This window comes from Daucus carota, chromosome 7 (assembly GCF_001625215.2).
Source record: "Daucus carota subsp. sativus chromosome 7, DH1 v3.0, whole genome shotgun sequence".
NCBI classification, from domain to species: Eukaryota; Viridiplantae; Streptophyta; class Magnoliopsida; order Apiales; family Apiaceae; genus Daucus; species Daucus carota.
In genome coordinates, this window is record NC_030387.2 from 25,919,897 (window position 1) to 25,943,535 (window position 23,639).

The window sequence follows — 23,639 nt, forward strand, 5'->3', positions numbered from 1 at the left end:
GGTAAAAAATAACAAAAATTATATCATTGAAAAGTATATTTAATCTAATTTAATATATAATTTTCAAAATTTTAAAATAATAAATAAATAATTTGTAATTTTTAATCAAAAATTAGTCGATTTAACTAGAAATCAAAATGGACAAGTAAAATAAGAAAGGATAGAGTAATGGGCAGTGGGGTTGACCGTGTACGGGCTTCTACCTCTGGAATCTGGATGTATAATTAGAATCGGGGAATCGACCAAATACCTTGCTATTGTTCCTCGAGTAACTTTGAAACTCATTCTTATTATTTTTGGCCAGAGACTACTGCACGTTCTTGTAAGCTTTTTCACATGTATATAGATATGTAAGAGCAACTCCAAGGAGTTCTCTAAACAAGCTCCTAAATCTATAGCTCTTAATTCAATATAATATTATTTTTCATTCCAATCTTCTCTCTCTTTTAGTTAACTTTTTCCTTCCATTTATATAAATTAAATAAAATAAATAAATAAAATAAATATAAAATGTGACTTAGGAGCTAACTATAAAGAGTAGCATTGGAGTTCTCACGTTTTCCGATGTATTACTAAGAGTCACATTTTATATCATTTTATAAGGAATGATTTAGGAGGACCGTTGGAGATGCTCTAAGGACCTTGGAGCACCTTGCAAGTGCTTTTAAAAGTATGTTCCTGCTCTTAACCCGCTACTCAAAAACTCTTTGCTCTCTTGGCACCGGAGATTCTACATTGAAGCGCTTAAAGTATGCATGATTTTGGCCAAGATTGTGAAAGATAGAGCATATTTGACAATAGCTTGGAACTGAACCAGGAACAATATATGTATTTGATCCAAGGTGGTGATGGATCCAGGATCCAACTTGCGAAATCATTTGTTGGCTTTATCTCTGAAAGTAGCTACCAAAAGTCGACATTTCACTAGGCCAGGGATTTGACAGACTCCATCTCAATGTTAAATCTTCCTAAAAATTCCACACATCAAAATTATTATGAAACTTCAAGTATGAAGTCGTGTTCTTGTAGTTCGGGGGCAAGAGAGCCTCTATGACTTCTGAGAAGGGAGGGAGGACTTGATTCGGCATGTCACCTTTCCTCCTTCATGATTTGTCACTTCAAAAAATCTATGTTAATAGCCCTTACTTGAGGTATGACATGAATATTGGGTTGAGAAGTTGGGATCGGGTTGACACACGTCGTGCCCAAAAATTGGGTTGACACACATCTATGTTAATGAATATTGGGTGGAGTATGTGCACCAGTGCTACGGCAGCGGTTTATCTAGGGTGACAGCATTAGTGATAGTCTAGTAATGAGAAGGCTAGCGGTATTTTCTATAGGCGCACTAATCAGAGGCACAATATTATTATTATTGTTGTTATTAAGATAAGGATTGATACTCTCAAGGTTTTGATGATCACACTGCCAGCAAGCTAATAGCATAAAACTGATGCTTGTTAGCGAGCTATCAAAGAAATATATCTGTGCTAACAGTTTTCAGGTTTTAAGTATGATAGTTCACTGTCAGCAAGCTTACAAGGAAGTTCACAGACTATCAGCAGGCTCACAACATACTGACAGGAAAGCAAGCGGATAAAGATGAAGTCTTAAAATCATGGAGATTTATTAGGGATCGATTTGTAAGGACTTTAATATTTATATATGACTTATATAAATATTAGAGCTCAGTTTTTAAATAAGAGTTTTAAACAAAAACGATTTCCTAACTTATAGGGGAGTTTATCTCTACTTCATTCTTATCTCTTTAAACTCCTATTTGATTTCTAAAAGGTGGTTTTAATATAAACGTTTACTGATATATGTACACAACGTTTAGAATTGTTTTACTCAGTAAACTTCACGAGATTAAACGTTCATATTGGGAACAAATTATACGTGAGTTCGGTTGGAACAAGAACGTTAGAATTTGTTAGCAATTTGACCGTTGGATCTTTGTGTATAAATACTTGAGTGTGGTTTCTGTTTTCATCAACAAGAACACACTTCAAGCTTTCTGATATACAACATACTTTCATTGCAAAATCTTCTCTTGAGCTCTTGTACTTATATTTGATTATATATTTATATTGAGTTCATAGTTTCGGTTGTATTACACTTATACATTGTATTGTTCAAAGTGTAAAGGTTTGTTGCTGTGTATCCAGCTTGTGAAACAAGGGAACAAGGGGACTAGTTAGCTAGAAGAGTATACTTGGGAAGTATAGGTCTTGGAGAGCTTTTGGTTCGTGGTTCAGGGGTTTCAGCAAGCTGTTCACAGGAACAAGGGTTAAAGGGAGTTATATTATTGAATCTTGTAATTGTTAACATTATTGATTAATAATATAATCTCTTACCAGTTGGTAGGGGACCAGGACGTAGACCAATAGGGTTAGGGGTCGAACCTGGCTAAAATTCTCTGTGTTGCTAGCTTACTGATATATCTGTTTTGCATTGCATCTGCATTGTTAGCTAGCTGACTGTTTACTCTGAAACTTAACAGCAAGCTGTCTGTGACAGTTTAACTATTCGGTAACATTAAAAATCGGTCATATTAACCATAACACCTATTCACCCCCCTCTAGGTGTGTAATTTCAATGAGTAGGAAGCATCTGATTTTAAGCGGAATTCGTCACTTTCTTGTAAACTATATTGCCCGCGGACGCTCCTGCCTCCGGACAAGGTTAGCGTGTTGGTCGTTCCAGGGATTTTGAATCATACTCGAGCTTGGAATTTCCCAAACTCAACACAACTGCCGCTCCATGACTTACCTCAAATGTCAGGGCGCACCCCTGCTTCCAGATGAGGACAATCCATTATACTTCAGAGCAAGGCCTCCCACAAGATGTTTTCGAGAAGATCCTACGAGCTCCATAGCGAGGACGACCCACTACAATACAAAACAACGCCTTCTCCAATTTCCTTCCACTGCTCCCACTAGAATACAAAACAAACAACGCCTTCTCCAATTTCCTTCCACTATTCCCCAAGAGAGGATGACTCACCAAATTATAGAATAAGGTCTTCAAATATTGATGATAGACTCCATCTACACCCATATGGGTCCTCATGAGCGTGAAAATGACATCTCCCACCCTTCAATTCTTTTTTTTTTTGCTAAAAAACCCTTCAATTCTTTGTGCAAATCATTTCATAATTCTGCTAAAGGAACTCAATTTCCTACTCTAACTAGGACGCACCCAAGATGGAGGCCTTCCTGGGACACCCACCAAGCTAGGCACGCCCAATATTAATCGACCCGCTCTTGTTCCAACCGGCATCCCACAGTCATGTCTTCGATCTCCGGCTTCGGATGAGCCCAACCTATACAATCAGGTCCATATTGAATTTTGAGTATAATATTTACGTGTCAAAATTGGACCTCAGACTGGTACTGGCTGGGGTGTCTAAAAAATACGCATTTTAGTTCTTTCCGAATGAAATAGGAATAAAATTTAGAATATCTGTATTCATTCTATGATGAATGGCTTTGATCACGGAGAGTTTAAACACTAAGTTCGACTGGTAATGTTATTGCAGGAATCTTCAAAAATTTTAAGGTACAATTCATGTATCTGCTAAAATTATCTCTGTACAGTGTACTGTAAAATGTATTATTCACTGGTTCACCGGCTTCCACAAGGACAGACCATAGAGCACTCGTCCATTCCATCCTTGAACCATCCAGTTGTTTTCCTCGCGGACAAAAAACTTCTGGTGGTATTGCAGCCTCACCTTTGCTTCGATTTCTTCCAAGATCTCCTTTGGCAAAGGTATCTGCACAAAACCAGCTTTCATGATCCGGGGTATCCATCTCTTGTATCTCTCTGGCCTTTCAACCCGGGCTGCTCCTTCGCAAGCAATTACGTTCATGGCAGCTTTTGCCAGCATTGCTTGCTCAAGTACCAGCCTGCTTTTCTCTTCGTGTGCCAGAGTAGTCTCAAACATGTCTGAAAGAGTTGAGAAATGAGACAAGGCTTCCCGGAATCGAGTTGTGAAGAAGGCGGAGTTGTAGTTGCCATTAAGAAATCCAAGGACGAGCATTTCAGGATTGATTTTCTTAATCAAGTTAAGCACCGTGTCTCTTGGACCACTGTCTTCTCCTATCTCGTCTGATACTTGTCGTAAACTGTACATACAGTTGACAACAAGTCTTTCACCTTCTTTAACTTTTAAATCTTCGAATTGAATTGAATCCCATTTCCTTGCCATGCAATTGTACTGAAACGGGACGTTGAATTTCCTGCAATAATTCATTAGATTCGACCCTGTCTTTTGCACCGTGTTTGATGGCAGGGGACTCTGTTCAGGAAAATCAATTCCTGTAATTCGAAGATTTGGTGAGCCACCAGGAACTGCGGAAAAGCCCTGGATAATACATGGCCACTGGAACCCATATGAGATGCCAAAATCAACAATGTGAACCTTATTTGCTCCTGTAAGTTGTCTATATATTGCCTTATTAGCAAATATATTAGACATCCTTTGGAAAGGAACCGCTGTAAAATACGCCTCGTAAGCTTTTAATGTATCAGCAAGTGAGCTTTCCATCATCCTACAGGAGTTTGCATAAAGTGTTGACCCTGTTCCGTATAATCTTGCCTCGATAGCATTGGCCATGTAATGTCCTAACCTCTGGGAAGCATCTCCGTGTGGTGAAGATTGTAGGCGAATACTATTAAGAATTTCTTTGGCAGCCAGATCATCACCACTTGATGCTGCTAGTGCGCACTGGTGTAAAAGCCTTTTTAGACCAACCACGTGCTTTCTCTGGTCTTGGACCTTTTTGCCGCTTGATCCTCCAGCTACTGATTCTTGCAGCCTCGACTCCTCGGTGTGGGAAGCAATATCCTCCTCTGGAGGACAGAGGGTCACCTTGTCTAAAATTTCCGATAGATTGCTAGCTTCTTCAGAGTATCTTGTAACTTGTTTCTTACTCTGTGTTTCTTCAAGATACTCTGCAGTGCTAGCTTCTTCATGACAATGCTTCTTTCCCTTTGAATCTTTCAATGAGTAGTCGACTTCGACGTTTGATGAGGCAACTAACACAGTAGGAGGCGCTAGTATGTTACCTGGATTTTGCGTTGGACTGGATTCCACCAAAGTTTCCAGTACTGCAGCAGCAGAGGTATTAACCTGTCGAGCTTGGGAAGTACCAGTAAAATCAGGGTCCTCTCGAACGAGGACTTCTTTAAATGACTGCTCCTTAGCCTTGATGTCCTCCTCCCTGAACATTCCGACATCCTCCTCGTCTTCCATGAGCATGTCCTTTATGTAATCAAAAACATGATGAAACAAGTCAGGTTGTTCAGCCATTTGGTATGAAGTAGTAATTTTCGTTGAGCAGGTTATGAAATATTTTAGCACTACTGTATGTAATTGGTTTATGTTTTAAAATTCAAGTCTATCACAGGTAGTTTATATAGCCAAACAGTGAAGATACAAGATAAATCAGAATCATTCCAGAAAATTCCGCAAGCTAAGGTCTGGAAGATGAATTTGTCATCTTTCACCTAATAAAAGACAACTTGTCCCCGGGGTGATCACAAGTACTGTAAATACATTCTAATCGTGATTGCAAAGATATAGAAACAAGCATGTATATCCTAAATGAATAGCCTCAAGTTTCGCAATTTGTTTGTTTTTGTCCGCTACAAGGAACGAGGTCTGCATTTTTGTCATCTTCAGTTGAGCACTTCTTATCCTGTGTTTATGCGATCTAGTGTATGCATGGTTGCTAGCTGGATATGCATGTAAGTGCAGACAGGATATCAGATTTGAGAGTACAACTGTCTTTATTTTTCTTAATACTATAAGCCTATGGAAACATAAGATCGAGGACAAAAGAAAAGAATTTACATACTCACAGGCATTGGTTGTGAAAGTCCGTGATCCGTACCTTGCCAAACTACTTTGCTCCGGTTAATTCTTGTTTCATGTCTTCACCGATTAAGTCTGATTCCCGTTTTTACAACACCGCTCTCAAAACTTCCTGGTTACAAATTACATGCATGAAATCGCAATACATAGTTATGCTCATTTTCAAGAACTATGCATCTTCCTTGTGAGCAACTACCAAAAGTGCACAAGAATGAGTTTTCATCCGTAGATCTTAGTATTAAAGTTTTACAAAAATATTTTTTTCTTTAAAATAAAATAATAAAAAACCTACAAAATACATTGCCTTGTAAAAGGACCAAAAAATATATATATATTATGAACTAAAACAATATAATTATATACTGAAATAATGATTAATTTTTTTTTGACTTAGTTTAATTGATATGATCATAGAGTAAGAAATAAAAAAAAACAAAAGTTTTTCTTTTACAAACATTTGTAATAATACATGTTTCAAATTCTTAAAAACTCTAATAATATATGAATTGATGATATATTTTTGATTAAAAATTATAAAGAGTACATACTAATATAAATTGAATCATGGTCATATTAAAAACAAATATATCACACATATGAAAAAAGAATTGAAAGCTAAATAAGGATATAGAAAATATTAGAAAAAAAACAAATTACATTTTTACTTACTTGGAATTTGCTAAACTCCACAGGATCAACCCTGAACAAGATATAAATGTCAAAACAATATATAATATAATATATTATAATAGTTAAAATAAATAGTCTAGTTTGTAATATAACCATCATTTTACCTTCAGATTAAAAGCGACCTTCAGATTAGCAAGTGTTGTCGGATGCAGCTTGTTGAGGGCTCGCTTTAAAGCAACGTGAGTGTGGAAAGAGTAGATTATATCGGTTAAAAAAGTAGATGATCTCAGTGGAGTAAGTATTTTGAAACTGGTTTACCTAATTAACCCTAACACATGGAGAGAGTGCTGGACGAATATTGTTGTAAAAAATTGAAAAATAAGTGTTGATTATTCACAAAAGTTGGTGGTGAAATCTAAAACAAAGTTGTAATCAAAACTAAGCAAAAAATAAATGTTGCTTATTCACAAGATCGAGATCTCAAATGAAATTGTAATCAAAACTAAGTAACAGAGTGCTGAACTGAAATTTCTCAACTGAAGAAACATGGTTGAGTATTTAAAATCATTTGGGATCGAATCTAACACCTTACTTCATTGTATGTGGAGACAAAGCGGTGAGAATTGAAAGAAGTATCATTACTTGATTGTCGAAGAAGTATCATTACTTGATTGTCCAAGTAATCAAAAAGTGAAACAAAGCGGTGATAATTGAAAGGAGTACCAAGACACTCAGGTATTATATAGTAGAGCTACTACTGAAGCTCTTATTGTTATTTTTCTGAAAAAAAAGTACTGCAGATTAAATATATAAATAATAACATATTTGTTTATTGTTTCAAAAAATAACATATTTGTTTATGCCATTTTAAAGCAACAAAATGAAAAACAAGCTATATAAAAATAGAATTTTAATATATATATATATATGTGTGTGTATATATCACTCACGTTGTGTTAAAAAATCATATGAAAATAAATACATCCAATTACTTTTTATCGTTTCAATAAATCTTACCCTAAAAACATAAAATTTTATAATTAGTATCAACAAATAAGTATAATTGCAAGTAAAAATTATGCTTATAACCCTTTTAATATTTTAATATGTTATATATTAAAATATTTATTCAAGAATAAAATTGTAAATGGGTTTATATGTCTTTATATTTAATAAAAAATTTAGTAATTACCAAACAAATTATAATTCATTATAATATAAAATGATTTACTTTATGCAATATAACTAATGATAATTAATTAATAAGTTATTTTCTATTTTGGAAAGAATTATTTACTAACTGCGAGGATGTAAAATATATCCCTATATTTTGAATATTTTGTAATAAATAAAATTTCTTTTAAAAATTCAAAATTTTTATCATAGGCCAAGGGAGTGTTAATAAAAATATGCGCATCTATTTAAATTTTTTAATTTTAAATAGATGCACATATTTCATAACTAGCATTTTATAAGTCATTATAGATGTCATGTGAAGTTCAGAAAAAAGACTTTAATTGAAAACGGGCCCTCCAATTATGGATCTAGTCTGGTTAATCTGTCTCAAGTCAAAATGTCACCTGAATTTCTTCTTTTACAATTTGATTAGGAATTTTCGGTGTAATTCTATTCTATTAATCATTAGAATTCCATTAATCATTACAAATAATATTAATATTTAGATTATTAATCACCTTTATATCTTAATTATTATGAACAAGTTATGAGTCTTTTTCTCATCGATGATGCCACATCTGGTGCCTTAAAAATTAGGGTATAAGCAATGCTAGGTTGATTGCGAGCTTTAATTAACTCTCTTTACCGATGATTTAGACCTTCGTGATCCGCCACGGTAGAGTTGATCTACCCGACCTATTCTTGTTAACAGAGACTAAGCCGGTCCATGCAATATTATGCCTCGATATGAAACTCATGTTAAGAATGGAACTAAATCAAATTCCATGACGTCAATGCTACGGGGATAAAAGAGCCAAGAATATGGTGGCTTGTATGCTATTTAAGAATTAAGCCTAAAACATGTTTTAATTATCGAATTTTCAATGATGTGTCTGTAGTCCGTAGACACACAATAGTCACTAACTCCGATGTAAATACTAATTTTTGATTGGTGGATGGATATTAAAAGTTGATGACATCCTGCATTCATATTAATTCCACCAATGAAATTAAGTCATTTTCATAAGAGTTGGTGGCTTGGTGCTTAATATGTGTTCATGAGCACACACTATAAGAGTTGGTGGCTTGGTGCTTAATATGTGCTATAAACATACACTAGAAAAACCGTTTAATTATAATACCGTATCATGGCGAGTGATGTATGAAGTTATGTGTGGATATTGTGCATAAGAAATGGAGAAAGTGGCTCTCATGCCTAAACCATTACAAGATGTCAAGATGTTCTCGGGTCTAAAACATAAAAGTTACATGGATTTCGGTCTAATTAGAGACGGCAACGTGTCCCTTGTGTTTAAGACGTATCGACACAAGTCGTGTGCTCGATTATGTCTATGCCTCTGTGGTATTCTTGTGCCTCAACTTCTTAAACATAAGTATGTTTAGTAGTAGGATATTTTATTCAATTCACATTGATGCGGGACAAGTAAAAGTCCTTGATCACTTTGATTTAATGGTGAATCATTTTACTTAGAAAAAAGAACACAACTTGTTTCAAATGTAGATATTCTTGAAACTCATATTCCTCGCAGAAATATAATTCTTCGGGAGGAAATAACCTCCTTGAATCAGATTCTAGATACTTTTTCTTATACAAATCGATTCCTTATAGAAATAGTTGAGTTTTGGGTTACATTTTGGGTAGCACACAAGAATTAGTTTATTAATTAGCTCTTTAATTAATCACATATTTACAGTAAAAATGGACTATTTTACTGACAGTACAACTTTTTCTACTCCCTCCGTCCCCCTCATTTGTTTATATTGGAGGACGGGGCTCGGCACACATTCTAATGCTCTCGTAAAACGTAGTTAGATAAATTATTTTCAAATTTGGTGTTTAAATTTTTATAAAAAAAGAAAAAATTTAAAAATAAGTTATAAAACTATGTTTTATATGCGTCTTAAAATGCGTGTTGAGCAGTGTGAAAAAACCGTAAAGAAATGAAGGTGAGAGAGAGTAATATTTATCGGAGATCTATCATGTACACCTAACTTCTTCATTTCTTCATTCCCATAACCAGTCTGCATGGAGCTTTCGAGCTTATCAGTTCTAAGCATGGGTAGATCTAGGAAGAGGCATGAGAGACACGTGCTCTTCCCTAATTTTTATTTTTTTTAATATTTTTATCATTCTAAATTTTACAAAATTATAGAAGTGCCCTTCAAAATTTAAAAATATATATGTTTTTTCCGAAAATTTACTTGATGTCCCTCTAAGATTTTGCGTATATATCTGCCCTGGTTCTCAGCAACACAATTTGGAAAAGTTGAAGTCGGTTATTCTTATTCAGTAAAGCACTACAGCTGGTGTGATGGTTTCCGAGGCATGCGAGCTATAGATAGGAGTATTTCACTGATCGATGCTGCCACCACCTAACTAATGTCTTACTGTGAGTTGGAGCCCAAGTAACAAGGTCTCAACTTGGAAAACCTATTTGTCATCTTATGCGGCAAGCATATGTGGAGGATGGTCATCATCACAACTCACAAGGCCGCTCAGAGGGTCCATGAAAATTATCTCATGCAAGTGCTGCATTGATTTGAGCATTAACTAAGTGTTGCAAATAGAGGTGGCAATATGGATGCAAAACCATTAAACCAATCCAAACCAAACCAAAATTGTGAATTTGGATCCATTTGAAATCACATTTAGAAAAATGGATTTGGTTTGGTTTCTAGTCTCACATTTCTCACAAAATATGGTTCTAACCACATTTGGTCTCACTTTTAAGAATTCTTATAACTCTCCACACACACACTATTATGTTTTTTTTCTTTTCTTTCTTTCTTTTTACTAATTATCACACATGCACATCTCATTATTCGAACTCATGACCTTACTTGGAGAAACCAAGAGCTTAAACCACTCCATCAACTCACACACTCACACATACTTTTGTTATATTTAGTATTCATTATATTGTGATTTGAGTGTACTAACTTTTGTTCATTATGTAATACTTATTTTTACTTACCAAACTAGTTACCCAAAATTCAAACTAAAACCATAACCACATTTATTAATATATGGTTTGGAAATGGTTTTGGTTCATCTATCCAAACCAAATCCATTTTATAAGAACCAAAACCAAACCAAAACCATATTTTGCCACCTCTAGTTGCAAACAATGCATCAAACTGATTCAACTCACATGCAATGCAAAGATGTATGTATCCAAAACCATTCTGCAACAAGCAAGTGACACGTCATGTACAGATGTGGTGATTTCCGTTTCCCAAGTTTATGGTTCTACCAAAGCAGCTCACGGGAGAGTCTACAAGCAAATACAAGTTTCTCGGGGAGAGTTGGAGTTCAGACTTCTTTCATTCCCGGGGCATGCATGCAGCTGACATACATTAAATAAATTTCTTTTTAAACACTACACTACATCGTTTATTTTCTGTTTTGGTCCAAGCCTGTAACGAAAACATATAAAAACTCTAAAAAAGATGTAACTTTGTTTAGGGTTTTAAACCCAAGTCCATGTAAGCTCATGTAAAATTACATCTTGGATCATTTTATTCTTATAACCTAAGGCTACATATGCATCATCTTAGAGTGTTATATTGCGCACAGTTGTTCGGCTAATTAATTTATTTTTTAGAGATAAGGACCTGAGAAAAATATATCAAGCTATACTTTTTTTGAAATAAACTTTTATATTTTTATCAAATAATGAATATATTTCACTCTTTTAACATCTATATATATTCAAAAAAATTACAAGAAAATTCAATTTTTAGAATAAATAAGGACTTGCTTTTTAAAAAGAGCTTTTGCCAAAATACCTTATATATAGTGGTTCAAATTATGAAAAATAAGCACACAATAATATTTGCTTGCTCATAGCACATCCGGAACTCTCCCTATATTTAATTTTCTCTCTCAATTTTTTAGCTAATTTTAGTATCATTATATACGAAAAATAGTACAATAAAAATATTATATATGAAAAATGAATGGGACATAGAAAGTATAATTTAATCTTTCCAAAACTACTGTAGCTTGTAACTCTCTCCTCCCATTTTGAGTGAGCTGATTTGACTTTCACCGATATTAAGAAAAAAGTACTCCCTCCGTCTCTATTTATCTGTCCACTTTGTAAGTAAAAATTTGTCCCTATTTATATGTCCATTTATATTTTCAAAACTAATTTAATGATAGTTTTTCAAATGAAAAAGTTTATACAATCAAGTATTCCTTGGTATGTGTTTTTTTTCCCCAAAATGGACAGATAAAAAGGGACGGAGGGAGTAGTAGATTAGAATAAGGGATCGTTTGGGTAAGTTCAAAATAAGTGCTTCTAAAAAAAAGTGAAGTAGAAGTTAGAAATTTGTTAAGACTTATAAGTGATTAAAGTGTTTGGGAAAAAAGTAGAATTCATGAAACAAAAGTTAGGATTCTTAGTTTTTTAAGCTTATCGACTTTTTACCCAAACGGTACGAATAAGTATTTCTAACTTATAACTCCAGAAATGAGACTTAAAAACTCCACCCAAACACCCACTGAATTTAGTTGAAAAGTGGGTAAAGTGGTGGGACCTCTTAAAAGTTAATGATGAATTTGAGATAATAGAGTAATACAGTGGGTGTAATAGTGTTTAATTATTTAATAAAAAGAGATTATAAAATAGAGAAGTAGCGGGTATAATGGGAAAAATTGTGTTAAAAAAATAACAAATATAATAAATTCAATTTTTTTGGCCGGTCCTAAAAAAAGTATAAGTCATATAAAATGAGACGAGGGGTATAATTTTCAAAATATACCTCCAACGTTTACTAACCCAAACACACAAATAATTCAATTCAAATTCAACTTGACGTAGTTATGAGGTCAATTAAGGACACAAATTCACGATAACATTTGTGTTTTTTGAAAAGTGAACTCTGAGATAGGGACAGAACAATTACCAAGTTATACAGAGGATCATACATGAATCATGATACCCCTAAGGGTTTTTTGGTTCGTGGACCGGTATTGGATTGAAATAAGAAATTAGGTCAAGGTAATTTCGTTTTGAGATATCGTAATCTCAGGTGTTTGAATTGAGTGCTGGACTCAATATATATATATATATATATATATATATATATATATATATATATATATATATATATATATATATATATATATATATATATATATATGTTTTTTAATAAATTAAATTATTAATTTATATTAAATAAAAATATTAATAAAATTATTATTATATCTTTTTAAATCATTGATTATTCTTGTATTAAATATTTATATTTAAATAAATAAAAAAATCATAATGATGTTGATTTACATATATACCTGCGTCTCATACCCACCTACTCTCTCCTCTTCAGCATTAAAAACCCATAAACCAGACTGTTTGAGGTTAGGGATGGCGGATGGGCATAGCGTCACTTCGAGATGGGGAGTAATATACACATCCTCGATTAGGAAAGTAAATGAGTTGATACGCTCGATAACCGCTCGATGTTCGGTTCGAAAAAAGTTCGGTTCGAGCTCGGTTCGATTCATAAACGAGTCGATCTTGAGCACAATTTTAAGGTTCGTTTTATAAACGAGCTGAACTTGAGCATAATAGAGTTCGACTCGATAGTTCGCACAAGTTCGAATTAAAGTTCGTGAACTTGGCTCGTGAACGTGGTTCGTGAACTCGGCCCGTGAACATGGTCCGTAAACTTGGCTTGTTTTTAATTAGTTAGAGCTACATAGTGATTAAAATTTATCTTGTCATTTTGCATGGAAATTTGGGATAACGGAGTTTTAATTCATGAGGGTTTCTCCATGGAAAATGGAATCGTCGTTAGAAATTGAATTTGCTGGATTTTCAGCTAATATTTATCAAACAATTATGTTCTATTTTAATTTATTTATGTTGAACTTGTTTTTTTTTGTTTATTTTGGATTAAGGACGTGGGAGTTTTATTAATGGATGATTTATTATAAACTAATGATTCCTTGGAGTATAAATCAAAATATTGTTAGAATTTTAATTTATTTTTTTAAATTAAATTGAATAACAAACAAGGTCGTAAATAAATTTATGAGTATAAGCTAGCTCGTTAGCAAAGTTTATTAAATAAGCTCGTAAACAAAAATAATGAGTGGTTGGTGAGCAAAAATTCGTGAGACATGTTCGTGAGCGGTTCGTAAGCAAAAGCTCGTGAGACATGTTCGTGAGTGGTTCACGAGCCGTTCGTGAACATAGTTATTCCTTAATGAGTCGATCCTCAAACAATATTTTTGGCTCGATCCAAGCTCGAGTTCGAGTTCGCTAATTTTTTAACAAACGATACACGAGCATTTTAGAGTTCGGCTCGACTCATTTACACCCTTATCCTCGATCATCGAATTTAGACTCAATCCTCATCCTCGGCCTAGTCCTCGTTTAGGATTATTTTTTGTTCCCATCCCCGGCCCAAACTGGAATCAGGATATCTGCTGGGATTCGGGTATTTTTATTTTAAACCAAATTTTATATTTAAATATTTCATAACAAGGCTTAGTTTTTTCTATCTTGTAAAAGTAGTATCCACAGCTGCATGAAATAGTAAAAAAGTCTGCTAATTTCATTAGGTGCACACGGCTAATGGAAAATCTTAGGGAAATGTTGTCTTAAAATTTGCCGTAAGATTTGGCCAAAAAAAAAATAAAATAAATTGCCGTAAGAGTTTGTCAAAAAAAATTAAAAAATTTGCGGTAAGAGTTTGATCACACCAAAAACTAACACATAACACATTGAAAGTCTGCACACACATAAATATATATACGCATGACAACTCTTAAAATTTCATATACATAAAATAATATATAATATAATAATCAGGTCGAGGATCGGGCTGACAATCAGAGAAAATCGGATCGGGGATTGGGTCGAAAGAATGTGAAAAACTGTACCCGACCAAATCCCCGATTTTTTTTCAAGATCATCACATTTCCCTGATTCGTACTCGAAAAATCACCCTAACCGATCGGATCGAGAAGATCGGAGTTCCCCCTAACCGATTTTTTTGGGGTATCCCTATCAAAAGGCGTTATACCGGTTGTAACAATTTGCCCCTTGAAATATCGGACTCAACATTTGTTGAATTCTGCTTCCTCCTAGGTCCATATTAAAAAACTCCATGGTTATTTGGCTCATCAAGGTTCAGGAAGGCTCACCTATCTCGTCGTTACCAAATACCTTTTCAAGGTCCATTATAAAGCCATGTAAGATTGTTTTGTAATGTTTCAACTTGATTCTGATACCATTTTTTAAATCTGTTATGTGAATCTTAATTTCACAATAATATGATATTTTTGAATTTTAACCAAATCTATACAGATTTATTTATAGAAATCCCAAAAAATTCTTGTCCTAAATCTTATACTAGCAGTTCTTCTCGCAATCGACTGGGACAGTTCCCAGCATCATTTGAGCAACTACTACCACTTTAGCCAATTTTTAAATAAGCTGATGTTAAAATTGTTGGGCATTAGTATGATATTGTCCGCTCTGGGCCGTGGCCAAGTCCGCACGGATTTGCTTTCAGGCTCTTCCCAAAAGGCCTCATACTAATGGAGTTCTTTGGCTGCTTATATTCAAGATAAATCTTCTTTATCTTTCCGATGTGGGAATTGGGTTGAACCCACTCAACAATCTCCCCTCAATCCAAGAACCACTAATCTTGTGACTCTTATACCGCCGCTACTCATCGATTCCTCATCTTGCGGGACACGCCGTCCGACCACCTTTGTCGGAAAGACTTTCGACACAAGCCGTCCAAGACCTCCAATCGTAGTTCTCGAGAGCCTCCCCACATCACACAACTGCAGCCCGCAACCCCGGGATCAACTTCTTAACCTGGCTCTGATACCAGTTTGTTAGGATCGCATCCACTATAGATTGACGTTAATTAAACACAATAACAAGCACGAAAGTAAAGAACACAAACAATTAACGTGGAAACCCCTCAAGGGAGGGTAAAACCACCAATCCACTAAATATGAATGTATTACAAGATTGGAGTCGCTCCCTCACTCAACATTCTTGAATACAAACCCCTTAACTTGATCACAAAAGTTCTCTCTTGTGTATCTCTCACACAACTCTCTAACTTTTGCAATACATAAAACTCCTACAAATAACTATGTTTATAGGCATCCAAGATATTCTAATCCTAATTTACTTCAAATTCCTATTTATGATAATTACCATCTTTTCCTATCTTGGATAGAAATCCTTCCACAATTAATATTCTACCAAGAATCGGATTACCTCAATTATCATAAATAAGATACCTTCTCCAATTAGGATTCTTGACTTATTTAGGAATTCGGGACGGAACCCAACAAAAATGACCCCCAACAACTTCTTAACTGGGTTTAAAATTTCAAGCTTCGCTTCTTCTACCATTTTATAATATTCTGCAGAGGTACATTTAAGTATAAAAGGATAGGGGTCGTTTGGTTAACTTAAAAGAAGTTACTTATTGCTTAAAATACAGAAATGGATTATAAGTGATAAGTAGACATAACTTATAAGTTCTTAAAGTGTTTGGATAATGTGAATAATAAATCGGTGAAGATTTTGATAATTTAGATTTATAAGTATATTCATTTTAAGAGTTTATTTCATAAATGATATTGATAAATGTATATAATTTATCACATATCAGAAATGTATAAGAAATATATTAAATATGTTAATCAAATTAATGATAAGTCAGAAGCTGGAACAAGAAGTTAGAACTTGGAGATTTTTTTTCATTCTCTTCTCTTTGTTATAAAGTCCTACAGAAGTAAGGGAACTTTTTTTGCCATACAGTCGTTTAAGAAGCTGAACCCTGACTTCTATCAAAAAAGCGCTTCTTGTGGATACCCAAACACCCACTATATAACAAGTGAGTCAGAAGCGAAAAGATGAAAGTTTTTGAATGTTAAATAGTAAGAAAAGATTTATTTATTATTTTCGAAGAAAAGCTTAAGTGATTGTTGGTGTTTAAACTTATTTTGAGATTTTTTTTTTCAATTTATATACTGATAACTCCTTTTCTCGTCGATGGTTCCAATGCACTGTTCCGGGAAGCTCAGGTCGCGACCTAACCTGCAAAACAACGCCGCACGGGGGTGTGTCCCGTGAAGCGCCTCCGGCGTGATAATCAGTGATCGGAATGCTTGACAAGTAAGGTAATCAGAGAGCCGAAACTCTAAATGTGGGAGGTGTGATATGTGGTTTGTATACTTTGAAGAGTGAATATTTGTGATAGTAGAGAGAGTGTATATTTTGCATGTTGTGAAAAATGCTTGATGCTAGTTAGCGTCCCCATCTTTAATGTGCACAAAGACGTATATTTATAGTGTAGTCATGTGGCTCCTGGTGAACAAATGGCATGTGCCGTGTTGTAGTGCAAGTCTGGCTTTACCTTGAGCGGTACATCACCATACTGCCTGTCATTGAGTTGTTGTACCTGCATGCTACTGTTGAGTTGTATCAAGTATAATAGCTACAGTGTTTTTGTCCTTGTGGCATGGGTGTATCACATGGGTGTGCCGTGTGGTGTTAGTCTTTGCATTTATTGCTCCCTAGCTTTGTATATAATTGTTTATCATATTTTGTCAACACTATAGATATTAAATGATAATTATGCATGGTACTATCATTGCCCCCCTACTCCTTCCATTTGCTTTAGCGTATGGGAGGAGTAAGTAAGAAAAAATAAAATTGATCTGGGACAAGTTTGAAGAAAAATAGATTGTTTCGGGGCTTTTCAAGTGTTGGATGCGAGTAACACGGAGAAAGGAAATTTTTAAAATTTTTTTGATTGGTTGCCCCCCAGTGTTGATTGCGGACAACACTTGGGAGATAAAAAAAAATTGTGAAAAAATTGTGCTTGGTTGCCCCCAGTGTTGGTTGCGGACAACACTTGGGAAAGAGAATTTTGTGAAAAAATTTGTGCCATGAAAAAATTGGTGCTTGGTTGCTTGCGGACAACACTCGGGAAAGAGAAAATTTTGTGGAAAAAGTTTTAAGTGGTTGCAGTGTTATATGAATTTTGTTTAAATATGTGTGAAAGATTATGACGCGGATGTATAAGACCAAAACATCGATATAAGAGCAAGTGACGCATGGAGCAGAAAATAAATTTAAGTGAAAGGATGACAAATATTTCAGTATATGCAAGATAAAATGTAAAAACAAGAATGCATATATGTATTGGCATGTCTTAGAGAGATGAGCTTGTATTGCTTTTGGAATAACTTTTCGTGTATACAAGCTAGTAATAAAGGTGATGGGCCGTGATGAGGTGGCGGGCCTGGCAGGGGTCAGGATAAATTTTGTAGTTGCTGAAATCAATAAAAAGGCCTCCTAATATCTCCAATCAAGATACAAATGTAACATGGTCAAATCTATCAGCGGGAATAAATATATGATCGAGTGCAAAGTGTCAATATTAGTGTAATTTTTAAGTTGCCAGTTTGTGAGAAAGGAGATGAAAGATAAGCTACATTTGCTATAAAAGTGATGGAGGATGAAAAAGAGAGATGCAGAGCGTAATAAATTTATGTTGAGAGCGGAAAGATGGTAATGGGTTTGTCCGAGATGAGTGGACAAGTAAACAGACAAAGATAGATATATACACCATTATCTTGCTCACAGCGGACACATGAAAATAATAATAAAAGCCTTAATGAGTAAACAGCCGGGAGAAGCATATTTGTAGAGGTTTTCTGGGAGAAAGCATATATAATCAGTAGAGGTATTGACGGCGGAACGACGTAGCGCACTACAAGAAAATCCGTTATTCCCAACGGAATTTTCCGTTGGTAAACAAGAAATTCCGTTGCTAAAACGAAGTGCCAACAGAATTACCAACGGAAAAAACTGTTACTAAAATCCTCGTTGGTAAATTTTTGCCAACGGAATATGTATTCGGATGGTAATGTTCCAACCGATTACCAACAGAATAAGAGGCTGTTGACTTTGAAAACAACTCTAAAATACCAACGGATTTTCCGTTGTTAACTTCCCAACAGACTTAAATCCGTTGGTGTTAACTTCCCAACAGAAATAAATCCGTTGGTATTATGCCAACAGAATGACATTCCGTTGGTAACTTTACCAACAGAGTGCCTACTATTTTGCTCCAGCTTTCTGTTGGGAAATTGTCAATAATGATTAAAATTTAATAATTTACATACCAGTTCTGTTGGTAAAATCCGTTGACAAAATTCAATTTTTTTTAAAAAAAATTATATTGGTACATTTAAATCCGTTCAAGATTCCTATATTATACACTTAATAAAATAAGTAAATTAAATTACTAAATTAAATAAAGAAAAATGACATAGATTTACAAGCAAAAGTAGCATCCAAGTTATAATTCACAGGTCATACAAACTTAATACATAAATAAAAGGCAGCTAGTCTTTTACACTAATATTTAACTTCCATTCTGATTATTAAGAGCAAATCCAACACTATGCTAAGAGGTTCCCTAAAAATATTATAAAATAATATGTCTTAGTGATTTAGCACAAGATTTAGCACATGAGCTCCAATAGTACTCCCTATATCCGTTCCCTATTATTATAATAATATTAAATTTAAACAACTTTATAGTGGAGGAGAGAGAGAAATGATGTGGGGGAGAGAGAGAAATGAATATTTTAATGATAACAAATAGTTTAGAAGTGGCTAGCATATTCTAAAAATAGGGAATGGGAGGCTTGTGCTAGTGATTTAGCACATCACTAGCATAGTGTTGGAGTGCTATTTTATCCCATATTCCCTATTTTTGGATTTAAGACTTGATTTAGCACACCTATTGGACTTGCTCTAAGCACCGTAGCAAGTTGGCTCTTCATCTATTCCATCTGCTTTCTCCTCCTTGGACACTGCCTTCCAAGTGAATCCATCAGGATCCCGCCTCTCAGATATAGAATCCGTGATAACTCGCGAGCATCTACATGAAGGCTCTAACCTGAAAATAATAATTAAATTATATTAAATAATTACATTAGACACTCATTTGACACCTCTGAGTGTAACACGGATATAAGCGGCCAAAGGGACTGAGCAAGCAACCACAACAAGGCACTGAACAGCTTTATTGACAGCAGCATGTATGGAAATAAAAGTCCAACTATTCAAGAATAAGCAAATATAAGAAACTAATAAACTTTCTCCTGCTTCTTAAAATTGAAAAGACATGTAAGCAATAAAGAATGATCACAAGGCATGTGAAAATTTTGAAAATATATGATCACAGCAGTAAACATTAATATAGCGAATCAGTAAACTCTCCTCTAATTCTGATTAATACTTCTGTCTGGTGGGATTGGGGCAGAGCGACATGGCAATTCCCCTAATGGCAGCAACTACTACAAGGCAGTTTATATTGATGATCCAATAAAATACGACCATTAAAACCAAAACAATATTTTGGATTATCAATAAACTGTCCTCTAATTTTGAATCAGTCATCTGTACACACTAATTTCTCACAAGAATTCAATTATCAAGGTGGTGTTTAGTAATAATTTAATAAGACTTTATATATGAACTTATATTCTGAGACTATATAACACTTATAACTTTTTTTTAAAATTATAAATGAAATAGCTTGTCTGTAAATTTCTGGATCCACCGAGTGCAGACAGATGTTGAATGAGAACGTATAAAGACTGCCTAAGCAGCCCCAAATGTGTTAGTAGCACTAGCTGCAAAAATAATATTAAATTTATAGTGTATATATCAATGGATATATATTTCCGGAGAATATCACGACCAAATCTCATTAAACATGTTAATCAGAGCATCCAACATAAAGTAATTGCAGCATAGCAATCAGTGCAGTGGATAACGGTTTGATTTCTGCCTGTAAGTGGATCTTTAATAGAAGTTGTAATATATGCATACCTCAGGATCTTCTCTCTGCTACTTATGCTTTTTAAACTCTATGATCTTTGTGATATATCACCAACCCATACTCTTCTTCTTTCATGCCAAGCTACCTCATCTACATAGCAAGTCATCCACAAAAATCATAAGTTAGCATGATCTGCCTCGGGAAAAAAATGTGAAGAATAAACACATATAGGCTACAAGGAAGACGCAGAATTTTGAGCATTTCGATGTTGCACACATGAGAAAACAAACTAATGGAGTACAAATAATGATGTTCAAAATTTTATTACACAAATATGGTAATACTCCAAGACAGTGTGAAGGTAGTTCTCCACATTCTGTTACTCAATTAAATAAAACTCTAACTATGCACATTGATACATGACCTTGAAATAGCATATAACTAAATTAAATGACACACCAAAGTATAGTAAAAAAAGAAGGCTGCCAACAAGAAATTCTCATAATCAAGCTCCTTAAATCCACAAGAAAGAACAAGCCAAACACTAGGATTCTTAAATGAAATGAGAAATAACACTAATTTATTTTAGACAAACACCAAACATTCAGCCAAATCCCATCTTTCACAGTAACAAAAACAAAAACCCAAAACCCGCGGTGTCCACTACAGATGAAGTACAAAAAAAAGCATCACAGATTCACAAAGAGAACCTAAATAGCAAGACCCTAAATAGCTAGCAAGACCCTCAATAATCAAACCCCAAACATCATATACACAAAGAGTAAACCGAGAAGTCCAGAAATACCTGAGAGAAGAGAAAACCAAGAAGTTGTGATGTTTTTGATAGTTTTGTTAGGGTTTTGTGTTTTTGGATTTATGTTAAACAGAAAGAACAACAGAAAAGGAAGCAAAAGGCAAGCTATTTCATTTCATAAAAAGTGATAGTGGGCGGCTTCCAGCCTTTATGGACAGACCCTGCTCATGTTTGCCACGTGGCCTTAGCTTACTGGTTCCCAAAATAACAGAAACTACCACTACTGAAAAACAGACAATGACATAATAATTAAAGGTGCACATCAAAACGACATCGTAACAATAGTGGACAATGTGAAAATGTGACAACTCGCTCCTCCTTCAGAACATCCTTGACCTCAAGGATGGAAATCAGGGAACTTTGAAGACAATTGTTCCCATAATTCCCAAGTAGCTTCGTCTGAGGTTCCATTCTCCCACTGTACCAGAACCATGGTTGCTGGTCTATTCCCCTTTTTAATCAATCTCCTGTCCAGAATCAAAAGAGGCTTGGGGTTGATAACACCAGTATCATCAGTACTGGGTAGAGCAGTCTGCACCATCTTTCTACTACCAATCTTCTTCTTCAATTGGGAAACGTGGAAGACATTGTGAATCCGGGAATTTGCTGGTAAAGCTAGCTGATATGCCACCTTGCCAATACGCTTGGTGATCATGTAGGGGCCATAGTATTTAGCAGATAGCTTGTGGTTTCTGCGTTCACACAGGGATTGCTGTCGGTAAGGTTGAAGCTTGAGGAAGACTTCATCATTAACACTGAATTCTCTGTCAGTTCGTTTCTTATCATAGTACCATTTCATGCGCTCCTGAGCCTTAACCAAGTTGTCCTTGATCAGTTGCTGGGTAGCGAGGCGATCCTTCAGAAAATTATTAACTTCTGGGTCCTTGGTTCGATGAAAATGGAAGTTGACTGAGGGTGGTTCCATAGAGTAAAGAGCTTGGAATGGAGACATACCCAGAGCAGTGTGATGTGAAGAATTGTACCACCATTCTGCCATGGTTAACCAAGAAGCCCAAGTGTGTGGTTTATGGCCCGCAACACATCTCAAAAACATCTCGATACACTGATTCACGCGCTCTGTTTGCCCATCCGTTTGGGGATGGTATGCTGTGCTCATCTTGAGCTTGACACCCATAGCAGTGAAGAGTTCCTTCCAGAATGAGCTCATGAAAACAGAGTCCCTATCTGAGATGATGGCTGAAGGTAAACCATGCAATTTAACCACATTATCCATAACGGCAGTAGCTACCTTGACAGCAGTGAAAGGGTGAGAGAGAGGGATCAGATGACAGTATTTTGTTAGCTTATCAACTACCACCAAAATGGTATCCATGCCCTTGGACTTGGGAAGGCCCTCCACGAAGTCCATAGAAATAACTTCCCATACCTCTGAAGGGATAGGGATGGGCTGTAGTAATCCAGCAGCCGGTAAATGTTCTGACTTGTTACGCTGACACACATCACATTCCTTGATGAAAGATGCAAAATCAGATTTCATGCTTGGCCAATAGAATAATCGTTCAGTTCTTTTTACAGAGGCTGCTACTCCAGAGTGCCCCCCTTCGCTGCTACTATGCATAGTCACACATATTCTATGCCTCAAGTCAGTTGCAGCGCCCACATAGTACTTGCCATTGTACCTTAAAACATTGTTCTCCAGGGTGTAACCACCAAAATTACTGGGATCAATTAACAATTTGGCCAAAATTTCTTGAGCCACAGTATCATTACCCAAACTTTCTTCAAGTTCTTCCTTCCACCTGGGTTTAGTGGCATGGACCATTAGGTTTAACTCTGCTTCCTCGTGCAGTCTAGAAAGAGCGTCAGCCACCAGATTCTCTTTCCCTTTCTTGTACTGAACACTGTAATCATAACCTAATAGCTTGGAGAGCCATTTTTGTTGGAGGCTAGTAGTGATCTTTTGTTCCATCAGGTGCTTAAGAGCCTCATGGTCGGTCCTTATAACAAAAGGATGGCCCAGAAGATACGTTCTCCATTTTTGAGTAGCCATAATCACAGCTAATAGCTCCTTTTCATATGTACTCATCCCCATGTGTTTAGGACTGATGGCCTTGCTAAGGTATGCAATGGGCTTCCCTTCTTGCATAAGAACTGCACCGATCCCTCCGTTGCAAGCATCAGTTTCAACAACTAATGGCTTGGTAAAATCTGGTAGAGCCAGCACTGGAGTACTTGACATTGCTTCCTTCAGTTGTTGGAAGGCTGTTGTGGCTTCTTCCGTCCAATTGAAGTTCCCCTTTTTAAGCA

The 23,639-nt window shown here is 35.3% G+C and overlaps 1 protein-coding gene and 1 long non-coding RNA gene across 3 annotated transcripts; both read right to left on the reverse strand.

Moving 5' to 3' along the window:
- Window positions 1–3,318: 3,318 nt before the first annotated feature.
- LOC108195498 (scarecrow-like protein 14) lies at window positions 3,319–6,582 on the reverse strand. 2 transcript variants are annotated; one of them, XM_017362463.2, is made up of 3 exons: window positions 6,551–6,582; window positions 5,901–5,993; window positions 3,319–5,269 (listed from the first exon to the last, which is right to left on the reverse strand). In XM_017362463.2, exon 3 carries the CDS (start codon window positions 5,264–5,266, stop codon window positions 3,620–3,622), a length of 1,647 nt encoding a protein of 548 aa, XP_017217952.1. In that variant the 5' UTR covers window positions 5,267–5,269; window positions 5,901–5,993; window positions 6,551–6,582; the 3' UTR covers window positions 3,319–3,619. The 2 variants fall into 2 exon arrangements, with proteins under 2 accessions (XP_017217952.1, XP_063937050.1); XM_064080980.1 differs by having other exon boundaries at window positions 5,869–5,993.
- Window positions 6,583–19,529: 12,947 nt separating this feature from the next.
- LOC135147631 (uncharacterized) lies at window positions 19,530–21,387 on the reverse strand. The gene is made up of 3 exons (XR_010285287.1): window positions 21,363–21,387; window positions 20,608–20,707; window positions 19,530–19,669 (listed from the first exon to the last, which is right to left on the reverse strand). It is a non-coding gene; the product is annotated as an uncharacterized LOC135147631 (long non-coding RNA).
- Between the last annotated feature and the right edge of the window lie 2,252 nt (window positions 21,388–23,639).